The 14,376-nt window shown below is 47.1% G+C and overlaps 1 protein-coding gene across 1 annotated transcript; it reads right to left on the reverse strand.

Moving 5' to 3' along the window:
- Positions 1 to 824: 824 nt before the first annotated feature.
- On the reverse strand, positions 825 to 1,719 carry PABPC1L2A (poly(A) binding protein cytoplasmic 1 like 2A). The gene has a single exon (XM_090264571.1). The coding sequence runs from the start codon at positions 1,607 to 1,609 to the stop codon at positions 1,007 to 1,009; it is 603 nt and encodes a 200-aa protein (XP_090120697.1). The 5' UTR covers positions 1,610 to 1,719; the 3' UTR covers positions 825 to 1,006.
- Between the last annotated feature and the right edge of the window lie 12,657 nt (positions 1,720 to 14,376).

Here is a 14,376-nt window from a genome sequence, read left to right on the forward strand (position 1 = left end):
GACTATGCAGGGGAAATGGGCATACTCTTTTTTACTAGCTGTGCTGGCGGGCATGAATACAAATCAGTACAATACTCATGAAGGGGTCTTTTGGCAACAGACAGGAAAAGTCTTAAAAATGTCCATATGTGGATCCTCAAGTCTGCAGTTATATGACTGTCCCATAGCCAACAAATATTTGGCTTGACAAGGAAGGAGTCACTCATCAGAGCACGCAGTGTTGGGTTTAAACAAAGGGAAAGAGCTAGGCACCACCTGAATGTTCAACAATGTGGGAATAGTTACGGGAATGGTTACAGAAATGTTAAGATCCATCGATACAGGCACTGAATACGGCATTTTGGGAGCCTGTTGAATACCATGGAAAGAGGTTCAGCGGGTTGATTTTTGTTTGGTTTTAGTTTGTGAAAAAGCAGGTCAAGAAACACCACATACATGAACCAGTCTATAACAGTGTGTTAAAGGGGAAGGAGAGGTGGGGGCGAGGACAGGAGGGAGAGGGAGGAAGAGAAGAGCCTGGAAAAACAGCACACCAAAAGAACTGGGTAGCAGGATAAAGGGGAGCAATTACTCTCTTGGTTTCTCCTCATCTGATTTCCTTCTCCTTTCTGAGTTTTCTACCATGAAACTGTATCACCTGTGCAGTAAACAAAGCGGGAAGGTGCTTTTTAAAAACCGAACCAGGAGGAGCACAGGCAGCCTCTAATTTATCAAATGGCACAGATTAGCAAGATTATTCACAGCGCCCTTGTTGGGTGTGTGGGGCGGGGAGGAAAGGAAAGAGAGGAGAAGATAGAGGGTGAAAGGGAAGGCGGGAAGAGAGAGGGGGCGGTAGGAGGGAGAGAGAGAAAGAAAGAAAGAGGGGGAGACAGAGAGAGAGCGCTCGGGAGAGCTGCACCCCCAATACAATACACTGCTGGTGGGTTAGGGGGGACAAAGAGGGGCTTGTAAACCGGGTGGGAGCCAAAGGCTTGGCTCTGCTGGCTGGCTCGCCCCTGGGGTATGTTCATCGCAGGGTGGCCTCCTCGTCTGTGTCCTCCTCGAAATCTTTGACGTCAGCACTGGTGGACTGCCTGGCCCAAGCTCCCCTTTCAGCCTCTCGCTCTTTATGGGACTTGAACCTCCCCACGAAAATTTTGCGGTAGTTCAGGAACATGCCGTTCATCACATCGATGGCCAGCTCGGCGGACTCCTGCTTCTGGTAGTGCACGAAACCATAGCCCTTGGGCCCCTTTTCGTCGCAGGCCACTTTGCAGGAGAGGATGTTGCCGAACGCCGAGAAGATGTTGTACAGCGCCTTGTTGTCGATGGTCTTGCCCAGGTTCTTGATGAAGACGTTGCCCACCCCGCTCTTGCGCAGCGAGGGGTCCCGCTGGGACCACATGATGCGCACGGGCCTGCCCTTGATGACATCAAAGTTCAGGGTCTCCAGGGCCCGCTTGGCGTCCACCGGTTGCTGGTAGTTGACATACGCATAGCCCAAGGAGCGGCGGGTGATCTTGTCTCTGCAGATGCGGATGGAGAGGATAGGCCCCACCGGGCTGAACTTCTCGTACAGCATTGCCTCAGTCACCTCGGGATGCAGGTCTCCCACGTACAGCGAGGCCATCGGGAAGTCTGGGTTCTCCTCGGAGACCCCGCCCGTCTCCGCATCCGCGGTGGCTGCAGCCGCCGCCACCTCCTCCGCGACCGCGACCGCCGCCACCGCCTCCGCCTCCGCCTCCGCGACCGCCGCCTGCGCTGCCGCATCCTCCTCCTCCTCCTCCTCCTCCAGCGCGGGCGCCTCAGCCTCTGCTGCCGCTGCAGCGGCTTCGGCCGCGCTGGCCTCTGCCGCCGCCTCAGCTGCCGCCGTCACAGCGGCCTCCGCCTCCTCCCCGGCCAGGGCGGCTGCCGCCTCCGCCAGGGTGGCCTCTGCCACTGCCTTCTGTACTGAGGCCTCGGCCTCAGCCTCCACCTCGGTCTCCGCCACGGAGGCCTCCGCCACAGCCTCCGCCACGGTCGCCGCCGCAGCCTCCGCCGCCGCTGCAGCCGCTGCCGCCACCGCCGCCGCCACGGTCGCCGGTGCTGCCGGGCCGCTGTCGCGACCTCCCTTCCCGCAAGACGGTGGGGGCGGGGGGCGGAGTGGTGGGCGAGGGCAGGGGGGCAGGTGGGCGCCGGTCCCCGGGCCCGCGACGCGCAGGGGAAGGGGACTTTGGGCCAGCAGACCTGGCGAGACCAAGCCACCTGGGACGGCGAGTCCTGGCAGGAGCGCAGCTCTGCGAGTCGCCGCAGCCTCCAGTTTACTGCCGCCGCCGCTCAGTCGTGGGCAAGCGTGCGGGGCGCGGGCGGGCGGCGCGTGGTGGGTGGCAGGGGGTGTTGGCGTCTGCGGTCCGGGCAGCTGGGAAGGCTTCTGTCTCTTTGGTTCCCCCTGTGGCTGCTGCGGGGCGGCGGGGCGGCGGGGTTGCGGGCCACGGGGCTGCGGGGCTGCGGGGCTGCGGGCGGTGAGAGGGGGCAGGACCAGGAAGGTTGGGGCGAGGGTGACGTGAGTGCGATTCCTCAGCCTCTCAGGTCGCCTAAATAGTATAAAGAGGAAGCAGGGAAAGGGCTCCACGGTGCACTGAGGGAATCACAGGTTCGATTTGGGGTGTTTTAGCCCTCCTCTCCCAGTAGAACATTTAAGGGATTTGGGTAGTGGTGTGAATACACTCGCCTGGCCTGAACAAAGCCAAGCAAAATGTTTTTCTCACATTCTAGGTTTCTTCCCACATCAACTGCGCGCACACACTCTCCAACATCACTGCCACAAGGAAACAACTCCCTTTTTGAGCGGAGCTGGGGCAAGTGGGGCAAGCGGGGCAAGCTCTCTGGCAGCCTGCTGACCCATTTTCCCAGAGATCCCTTTCCCTTTTACCGTTCTTTTCCTCTGCAATACTTGCAAAAGAGGGACTAGAGAACACATGAACACGTATCCATATACATGCCGCAAGTATCTATGGAGCGTGCTGCACGTTGGTCCCTGGGGATACGGGGCCTGGCAGGCAGGAGGACACATTCTGGTTTTGAGTTTGTCCTTGGGAGCACACAGTCTGGCCTGGAAACCCTGCCCCTGCTCCAAACTAAAAGAACTAGGCACCTGGGTGTCAGAACATGGAGGCAGCTAGAATGCACACCTGGACTTTTGGTATATGCTAATCAACCTGGCCCTGACTTAGCCATTCCCAAAGATATGCTGATGGACTTAGCGGTTCCTAAAAGACATGTTGATGAACTGAAACCATTCTCAGGGGAAATGGTAAGGGACCTAGCCCGATATGTTAACTAACCTGATGGTGTGTGTGTGTGTGTGTGTGTGTGTGTGTGTGTGTGTGTGTGTGTTTGTATTGGGGAGCAATCGGATGTAAATGACCTACTGAATATGTTGATAAGCAAACTCACCCTCACCAAAATGTGTGGTTGACAAGTATAAAAAAGGTGCCTGCAGAAGTGCAGGTGGGGCTCCTACAGGCCCACGAGTGGGACCGGGAGTCACCGTTCCCCATTCCCCTTGGCCCTTGAATTGGTCTGGGAGCTGCCTTCCCCTTCTTCCACTTCCCCCCCTTTACCCTCAATAAACCCATTGCCTAATCCCACAGTGGTCTCGGGGTGATTTCTCAGAGTAAGGCTGCCCTGACATCTTGGTGCCAAAACCCAGGAGGGGCTCTGAGAGCGGTCAAGAGCAGTTTGCGGGCAGGGGAACAATGGGCTGTGGCAGCACGTCCCAGGCTTATACCCCCTGACCCACCCGTTGGAACACTCTCACCCTCCTCCCGCACCTTGCTCAGAGATCTGCCTGTCTCAGGATCTCTGCCTACGAACTCTTTGCCATGTCCTGCCCTCTGTCCACACCGGACACCAACTAGTCGGAGTTTTGTCTCATTGGGCGAGTCTGTCGTCAGTTTGACTGTCTCATCTCTGAGCCTCCTGGGGCTCTGCTCAAAAACCCCAGGCCTAGGCCGGTCTTCCTTGGGGCCTTGTGCCTCTCCTCGTTGGACTTCCACTGGCGGTTGGGGACGCTCACCCCGTTGGCAAGTTCATTTCGGGCCTTTGAGCCCTGGATCCTTTGAGCTCAGTTGGACTTCCAGAGGCAGCTGGGGATGCCCTCCCCTTGGACAGTTCACTCGAGGCCTTTGTGCCTCCTAGAATCAGCAGCTTAAGTGGGGACACCCCTTAACCCTCTTGATTCATTTTGTCTGAGGCTCACCCTCTGGGTCGTTACTCTCAGTGAAGCATATCAGTCCCTACTGAAAAAGCTAATTTCTCTCTCCACTGTTACCTGACCTCCAAATTCTTACTGCTCTCCACAACTACCTCAGGCATAACGGCAAATGGCCTGAAGTTCCATACGCAGAGGCTTTTTAAAAATTCTTCACAGCAGACCATCCCTTTGCTCCTCCTGCTCCCCCTCCAACCTATTCTCCTCCAACTGACCTCCGCCTACATTTCCTCTGCGTCAAAAAGCTCCCCTGACCACCCCCATTTCTATCTGCTTTACAAAGTAGTTGCTGTGTTTGTTTTCCAGCCAAGCAGCCACCTAATCGCCTAGCAGGAGGTGGCACTATTCATTGACTGCCTAACCCAAGCCTTGACAAAAAAGCTATAAAACGTTTTTCTTATATTTGCCTAAAAGCTAAGGTTCTGTTTAGTAAAATAATTGTGTATTGTGGTATATTACTCAAATACTTAACTAATGTTCAAAAATTCATGTCTCAATGCTAAGAACTGAATTTTTGTCAGCCTATTAATGTTATATACTTTTTATTATCACTTTAGTCAATATCATTTCATAATATATATTCCTTAAATGTTTGACAATATTTCCAGAATTTAAAATTACAAAAAACTTTTTTCTATAACTTTGAGGTATTTCAAAGGGCCCTTGAAATGTCTCAAGGATTTATTATTTTCTTCTTACCAAAAAGAAGAAAACTCTAGACCAATCAGGCTTAATACATTTTAAAATACTTGGAAAGCTTTGTCAAATAAAAAAAAAAATGTTACAAAAATCTCCAAAAGTCTACAAAATTATAATTATTTATAATTCTAATCATTATTTTAAAATGTAATATTGCAGATTGCATATATTACAAAGCAGCTAACCATGTAAGTTGTGAATAATCCGTGTAAATTAAAAAGGGGGGGGTGACGCTTTTAAACTCCAGCTGTTTTTCAGCTGCAGCCTTTCTCTCCAGCCCCTGCCCTGAGAAAGCAGGGCAGGAGTAGGGTGGCCATTCTAATGCAGGAACTCTTAAAAGTCACTTTTGTAATAGAAGCTGGCCAGATGTTTGTGGGAAACTGCAAAAGGTAAATAAATGGGCCAAATAAAACAGTTTAAAAACTCCTCAAAAAAACTCAAAAATATATACGTTAGAAGAGAGGAGAAGCAGAAATTTGTTTAAAGCTACAGGATATCTCCACAAATCTAGAAACTTCTAGCTTCTAGATACTGAGTTTGAGTATAGTCCTTTACAGTGTGGAAAAAAACAAGGATTGGAAGCATGTTATGGTTAAATCTAAAGAAGTAAAAAGTATTTTAGAAAGTGTGTAAATATTGCAGAAGGTCTGTGCAAAGTTGTAAATATAAATGAAAAAGGGTGTGAAAGTTTGAACCCAAAGAAAAGGAAACCTCAGCTGCTTATTTTCAGATCTTCTGTTTATGCTCTGGAAAGGAGGTTTCCCAAGAAGAGTTAAAGCTTCACACTATGTAGGAAAGTGAACAAGGGAGAGTGTAAGGCATGGAAATGAAGAAGGTTTGTGAAAGGTATATAGAAGTTTTGTTAGATGGCTTTAGTAATGGAAAGTTCAGGGCACAGGGATGCAATTTTAGTGAGTATTAGAAGGACAAGAATTTTCCTTCCTCATTTACATTTTTGTCCCTACCTGATCTCACCAGAATTTGGCTTTCTGAGGGAGTGAGTGAGGACTCCATGTTTCTTTGCATGAAACTAATAAGACAGGTGGTTAACAAGGGTTTTGTCAACAGAGGCTTTGACTGGAATGTCATGCCTGAAGGAGGCGTGCCTGGGCTCTGGTTGTTACCAGAAAACCCCAAGAAACTGGGATTGACTTTCAAAGCTGATGAAAGCCCATGAGAAAAAAAGCCTGGTACCTTGGTGAGTTGTGCGATTCGTGCAGTCTTTCATCGGAAGGAATGAAGGTTGCTTTTCTGAAAGATGGCTAAAAAGAACCTTAAGGCACAATGGAAAACCTCAAGGACTTGAAAGAAGCAGGTGTTTACAGGCAAGGCCAGGTGGCTGGTGTGTGGCTCAGCTTCTGTGCCCTGAAGGGCAGACGAAGCAGTCAATGTGACGATTCCTTGTGTAAGTTCCAGCAAAGTGGACTTAAAGATCATATATGATCAATGGCTGCTCTTGTTGTGTTCATGCAAATGAACAGGCTAAATTAAAACTGGACTTAATACAGTCCCTTTAATGACAATGAGGGTGATCTTAAGGAGAAAAATCATTATTTAAGTAAAATCATAGTGCTCACTGGTGGACTATATATAGACTAGTGCAGCAAACTGTCTTCAAAGTTTATTTTCATTAGGAAGATAAAACTGGGTTTGTGACATCAGAGGTGCTCAAAACACAGGCAAAAAAAAAAAAAGAAAATCTTCCAAATTGCAGCTGTTAAATGTCATTCCAAAAAGAAGGCTTTGCAACTGACTGTCTTCCCAAGACAGTCTTAGAGACTCAGTGACTGGTTTGTAGGTAGTGGTGTAAATTAACAATTTTGCACAAGTTTGCTCATTGCAGGTTTGTCTATCTGCCTGACCCATTCCAGCCAGAGGACTGAGTCTTACTAAAGACCTGGAAGACTCAAGGCCCTGGCCAGCAGCTGGCCAAACAACAGACTGGTCCCTATGACATCCTGTGGACAATGCATTCTTCCTGAAACTGATAGGTATCAAATCCTGAATCCACCACACAGCATCATTATTAATTATACTATTTTATCCATAGGGATTTCAATACAGCTATGGCACAGGCAACCCACTTAACCATAATGCTGAGAGATTACCGCTACCAACCCATCCACCAGGCTGAGACATACACCACTTGAACGGGAATAAAAGCCCTACAACCCCTTCTTACACCTTTGCTAACACTACTTTTAGCTCTCATTCTAGGACCCTGCCTCCTGCGACTCCTTGTCAGCTCTAGCTACGGCACAGACAGCTCACACCATCATGCTCTTGTCTACTCCTCGGTTCCAACACCTGCCAGCACAAGAAACATCGGAAATATAGACATGAGGGTAACGTACACTCTAACTATGCCCATATGTCAGCACAAAGTAGTCAGAACGACTGCAACGCCCTTTTCCCCTAAACCCTCCATCTGTGACCCTGGACCTCAGCATCATTCTTTTTATTACAAACAAAAGACTGGGAATGTCAGAACATGGAGGCAGCTAGAATGCACACCTGGACTTTTGGTATATGCTAATCAACCTGGCCCTGGACTTAGCCATTCCCAAAGATATGCTGTTGGACTTAGCTGTTCCTAAAAGATATGTTGATGAACTGAAATCATTCCCAGGGGAAATGGTAATGGAATGGACCTAGCCTGATATGTTAACTAACATGATGGCATGTGTGTGTGTGTGTGTGTGTGTGTGTGTGTGTGTGTGTGTAGGGGGGAGCAATCGGATGTAAATGACCTACTGAATATGTTGATAAGCAAACTCACCCTCACCAAAATGTGTGGTTGACAAGTATAAAAAAGGTGCCTGCAGAAGTGCAGGTGGGACTCCTACAGGCCCACAGGGAGGACCGGGAGTCCCCATTCCCTGTTCCCCATTCCCCTTGCTCTTACAGGCCCTTGAATTGGTCTGAGAGCTGCCTCTCCCCTTCCTCCACTTCCCCCACGTTTCCCTGAATAAACCCATTGCCTAATCTCACAGTAGTTTCCAGGTGATTTCTCAGAGCAAAGCTGCCCTGACACTGGGTTCTTCAGCCCTCCAACTACTCCCACTCCCCAGTTTCAACAAATGCAGTCTGGAAGTGGAGGAATCCAGAGCCCACTGACCATACTGATGTCTTCATTGATACCCTGGGGAAAGATGGGCCAAGGACTGGGGACATGGCTTGGTCCAGAGCTAGGTGCTTCTTTGGTCTTCGCTCTGACCTCAAGTGTTGCGGTTCCCAACACGAATCAAGGAATGCACATCCATGTTCAAAACAAAACTCAAACCTGAAATCTCTCTAGAAGGAGGTGCCTGGTCCCAGTTCACCAGGTAGTATTTATGGAAGCCTTACCAAGTACTTGGCACTGGGGCTAAGGGACAAGCCATGTGATAAGTGAGTAGTGTGTGTTGCTGTGTTGGAGCTGTGAGGTGGGGTAAGAAAAGGTGAGCGGTGTGTGTTGTGGGAGCAGAGAGGCCACGCAGGGCCAAATGCTGAGGGGACAAACAGGTGAGAAACCATTAGTAGAGTGTAAAAGAGACTAGAGTCCCACTTCTTCTAGAAAGGAGAACCCAGCCACTAACTGTTCCTGGTAGGAATCAAGCAAGGCTGCACCGAAGATGAAACCCCAAATGTGAGCTCAGAAACATGAGAAGCAAGCAGTTCACCATGTTGAGGCACCAGGGAAGGCATTCCAGACAGACGGACCAGTCTGTGTCCAACACCCTGCAGCATGCTAACACATGCGTGGTCATTCATGTTGGTGCCTAAAACCTGGACTGGACAGAGCTCATGGTCTCCAGGGGCCCTATGGCATGAGATTGAGCTGGAAGGTCTGGGCCCTGAAAAGCAAGGTACAGTGCTTAGACTCCATACCCAAGCCAATGGGCACCACTTAGCACATTCAAGGAGGGAATCAGTATGACATTCACAACTTTAGAAAAGGTACAAATGGAACATCAATATGGGAAGTAGCTAAGAGAGTAGGTCTTAAAACTCATCATAAGGGGGAAATGTGTAACTATGTGAGGTGATAGATAACTAAACTGATTCTGGTAGTCATTTCACAACATATATATGTATCAAATCATTATGCTGTACACCTTAAAATGAAACAATATGTCAATTATATCTCGATAAAACATGGGGGCATCAACACACATATAGATGCATGTGTGGGCCCCTCCCCACACATACAACTGAAAGCTGAAAGAACAAAAAGAAGATGGTCAGATATGACCAGTTCCTGGATGAGTCAGGACAACCCTTGCCTTTGTCCTTCCTTTCCTTCTGTAAATAGGGGATTGAGGCTTACTGTGAGCCTACCACTGAATAGTGGGTTGGAATGGGGGTCACATATCAAACAATCATCGAACCATAGTGCCCTCCCTCAGTATGTCTCACTCCACTAAACCGCAAGCTGCTCATATACATAACGGAAATACCAGCAGAGGACTATAGGTGCTATGTGATTGGACTAGAGTGGCTAAGGATTTTCATCTGCTCAGCACATAGTCCCTCTTCCTCCTCACTCCCATCCATGCACTGCCTTCTTTGGTTAAATAAAGCTGTTTTTTGTGATGGCAGTATTGGCTGGACATGGGTAGTTGCACATGAAAGAACAACCCAAAACCTATGGAGCTGAATGAGTCACTGTGAGGTGTAAGGCAGTAAGAACTTTCCCATTGCTGCCTAGAATGCATCTCAAGATGGCTGAGAAGCAGACACACAGACAGGTTCCTCACTAGTTTACAAAGTCCAGTCCTCTGCTGCTAGACAGAGCTAGTGCCAGCAAAGGGAAAGGACAGAGACTTAGGAAAAGCCTGTTGTACACCTGGTTCCTGACCAACATGATCACTGTCACTGATGTTAGGAGCCATCTCTGGGGGGGGGAGTGTCTAAGTAACTTGTACGCAGCAGGCAGATCAGTTGTACCTCACCAATCCAGGTGGCCATCCAAGGAGGGACCGAAAGAGGCATAGGCTAAGGGGTAAGCCATAGTTGCTAGGGGTGAGGGGATGTGGGGATGATGACAAGAACCTCTTGGCCCATTGTTAGGGAACAGAAGTGACAAGGGGGACCAATTCAAGGACCAGTACTCAACAAGATCTCCTTCCCTGGCTTTGACTTACAGCCCACAGAGCCAATAGAGATCAGCGAAAGAGCAGGTGGATGAGGTTCCAGGAAGTTATGCTGTGACCAGCAAATCCCCAAGCCAGTCAGTCCTGAAAACAATCCCTAGGCTCCTGAATCTCCAGCAACAGGAACAGGGCTACTGAAGTGAGAAGGAGAGCAGCTGGGGCAGTACTCTCCAGGTCCTTTCTCCCAGACACCTCCATGGGGCTCCCTCCTCTTTTTTTTTTACTAATCCCCAGTCAACTTCTGCCATTTGCAATCAAAGGTGTTCTGACTAGTAGGCACTGTGACAGAGGCAAAATGAAGAGCTTTGTGCAGCTTCAGTGGAGAGAGGGAGAGGTCTCTCTCTTGTGAGAAAGTGTTATTCATTCCACCCACTCAACAATTCCACAAGCAGTTATGGAAGTCCTACAGCATACCAGGTATTCTTCTAGTTAGAGGGTTCCTTTACTCAGGAGCCTTAGCTTCTGGTGGGGAAGACAGGCAATGCACACGTCAGAAAATATAGACATACTTAAAGGTTCCTACAAATGCCCTCAGAGAGATAAACAAGATTATTCGGTGCAGGTTATCTAGAACCCAAGAGAAGTGTCAGACTTCAGGGATGGCCTTTTTGAGGACAATGAAACGTGGCCAGTTCTGCTTGGAACCAAGGGAAAACCTGCCCAATACCCCTGGCTTTGTGGCAGAAAAGAGGGGCACCAGAGAGGCATAAAAGATGCCAGTGTGGCTGGAGCCCAGTGAAAGAGGAGATGGAGGGAACAGGGGAAGGAGCAGTGGTGGGAAAGAGCCATGGTGAAGAGTTTGATTTTTACTCAAAGTGCTCTGGGGAGCCAGAGAGAGGACAGAATCAAGGAAGTGCTAAGATCTAATTATATTCAATAATTTTCCCTGACTGCTCCCTGTGGATCATATCACAAGTGGTCAGGACACAAAGGAAAGTAGGGAGACCAACTTGGACCCTCTTGCTGTAGTCCAGGTGAGAGATGGCAGTGGCTTGGCCCACAGTGACAGCACAAATCTGGAAAATCATGCATGGGTTCACATGTTATTTTAGAAAGAGAAGAGACATCACTTGAGGATGGATTGAAGGCAGTCAGTGAACAAACGTAATAAATGAATGATTACTATGAGGGTATTTTCTTGAAAGTCTTGGTCATGGAGGTGTTATGTATGGTCACACATAATACAGAGAATGGGTGTTGTAGATGTGGTGAAGGGAGAAAGAAAGTTGTGGGGTGGTGAGTGTCAAGAGCCCTTATTTGTGCACACTAGTGTCTGAAGTCTTTTTGTTACTGATGTAGGGTGCAGAAATAGAATTATCAAGACAACAGGAAAGAGATATAGTATTTAAAGCCATGGGCCTAGGCAGGAGCACCTAGCGAGAGCATAGTCAGTAGAAAGTGCAGGGCTATTCCCTGAGACAGGACAATAATTGGAAGTTGGGTCGACAATGACGAACCATCAGAAGACATTGAGAAGGACTGGGCAGTTGAACAGACCGAACTCAAACATGACTTCTCTCCAAGGCTTGCGTGGTCCCACCTCAATGTCCTCACTCAGTCTTGCTTCCGCTGCTCCTGGCTGCACGTGCATGGAAGTGGTTTAAAACGGGACAAGAAAGACTTTGTGTGTTAGGGTTTGGACTTCTCTTTCTGTTCATTTTTCAGTGGTGCTTTAAAAAAGGATAGGTTCAGTTACTGAGACACTCAAAGAGTGTTTGGAGCTGGCACTCCTCTTCCATTTCATATGGCCCACCTCCTTCTTCCTACCAGGAGGGAGAAATAGAAAGGCATGGGGATGCCATTCAGAGAGCAGGGGAAATGAGTACAAAATAGTGGAAGAAGGTAGGGGCTGGGGGGTACCCGTGGGGGGAGGGACCGGTCAACTCCATATGCAAAAATGAATCAAAACACTGAAAAGGGGGGTCTGCATGAAGAAGACGCTTTCCATGAATTTCCCAATTGACATAGTTGTAGGAAGCATGCTCAGAGGAATAGAGATTAAAAGTTTAACTGTCGTTTGGAGTCGGGAGATTGTTATTTCACACCGTGCCCACAGATTCTCCGAAAAGAAAATCACGGAATACAGGCCAACGAAAAAGCAGCCTTAGGCATTTATTTAGGAAGAATGGGGAAGGTGCTTGGGTGTACTTCTGTTACTTAGCAAATGATAACAATAATTATTAAATTGTCTTGAATAAATGCAACAACACATTTAGCAAGTGGTCCTTTGAAGACAGATATGTGGGGCAGAGAAGGAATGGGGACTGGGCCTGTAGACGTGAGAGCTCAGGACATCAGGACATACGCATGAGCATGCTTATCACAGGATTCATACTGGACCAACTAGGACACAGAGCAAGCACTCAGCAGTTGGGGGATCAATGGAGAAATTTGTAGTGCAGTCATTTCATGGGTTATTATACAACCATTACAAGTATGAATTACGTCTATATGGGTTGATTTAGGGGGGAGGCCAAATACGCTATTATTGAGAACAGCAGATTGCAGAGAAGGAAACAGTCAGTATAAAGTTCTACTTTGGGGGTGTGGTGGGAAATGGTATGAGGTTGTGATCTCATACTTTTTTGTGTGCCTGTTTGGTACCTCCACCTGGCTGTCTCTGGCATCCATCCTTAAATGGCAAAATTGGAATCCCTGAGCTTCTTTCACCTCCTGCCCTCTACTCTCCCTTACTTTGTTCCTCCCAGAGAAGTCTTCCCTTCTCAATGAATAGCATCACCATCTATCCGGGTATTCTAGGGAAATAAAAATGGAGGGGCACCCTTGTTTCCTTCCTGCCACATTCCCACATCTTCCTCTGACCACTATCTCACCTTTGAGTAACACTTATCCCCTCCACCTCCACAGGAGTCCACTGTTATGTCTCTCGTGGGTTCCTGCCATATGCTCCTAACTGCTCGCCTCTTTCACCAAACCCCCTTTCTTTTCCAGCCAGCAGCCAGACTACTTTTCTGAAAAATGCATTCATTCATTTTGCCTCCCTTATAGAAAATGCAAGAAGGGCTTTCCTTTTCACTTCAAGTAAACTGCAAACTCTCAACATGGCTTAATTATAATGAATTGCATGACTTGGCTCTTGCCAACCTTGCCATGGTCACCTCTCTATATTCTGACCATGGTGGGCCTTCTCTGAATACAGCATTTCCTCACTTATCACAGGTATTACATTCTAGACTCCCCCCCCACCCCGCCCCGCGATAAGTGAAAATCCGCGAAGTAGGAACCTTACATTTATTTTAGTATTTATATACATTTTAATGCTTTAGAAACCCTTCCCACACACTTATAAACCATTCCCAGTCCCTTATTAACCTTTCCCACTCCCTTATTAACCTTTCCCACACTTTTATAAACACTACTTATGTTCTTAAACATATTCTACACTCTTAAACCTATGTAACTTTAACAACATACATATACAGTACCGCAAAATCCCGTGATAGAGCAAAAAATCCTCGATAAATAATTAAATATAATATTTTTAAAAATCCCTCAATACAGTGAGGCCGCGATAAGTGAACCACAATATAGAGAGGGACTACTGTACTACCTAATTTTTTTTCTGAGAGTTTGATTGTTTCAAGTCTTAAATGTAAATCTTTAATCCATTTTGAATCTATTTTTGTGTATGTGTAAGAAAGTGGCCCATTTTCATTTTTGCATGTATCTACCCAGTTTTCCCAACACCATTTGTTAAAGGAACTGTGATTTTTCCATTGTATATTTTTGCATCCATTGTGAAAGATTGTTTATGTAAGTCAGGGTTTATTTCTGGACCTTCTATTTTATTTCACTGATCTATTTGTCTGCTATTGAGGCTGTACCATACTGTTTTGATTTTTATAGCTTTGTGGAATAGTTTTAAATCAGAGAGCATGATATGTTTAACTTTATTTTTCTTTCTCAATATTGCTTTGGCTATTTATGGTCTTTTGTGATTCAATATAAATTTCAGGAGTATTTGCTGTAGTTCTCAGAAAATGCCATTGGTATTTTGGTAAGGATTGCATTGAATTTATAGATTGCTTTGGGTATGACATACAATCTTCCAATTCATGAACGTGGTATATCCTTTTATTTATTTGTATCTTCTTCAGTTTCTATTTTCAATGACATCATTTTCTAAGATTTTTTAACCTCCTTGGTTAAATTTATTCCTATGTAGTTTATTTTGTTTTCATGGAATTGTAAATAGAATAATTGTTTTCTTAATTTCTCTTTCTGATTGTTCATTATTAGTATATAGAAACACAAGGGATTTATGTATATTACTTTTGTATCCTGGTACAT

This window comes from Furipterus horrens, unplaced genomic scaffold (genome assembly GCF_987537825.1).
Source record: "Furipterus horrens unplaced genomic scaffold, mFurHor1.1.pri manual_scaffold_17, whole genome shotgun sequence".
Lineage (NCBI taxonomy): Eukaryota > Metazoa > Chordata > Mammalia > Chiroptera > Furipteridae > Furipterus > Furipterus horrens.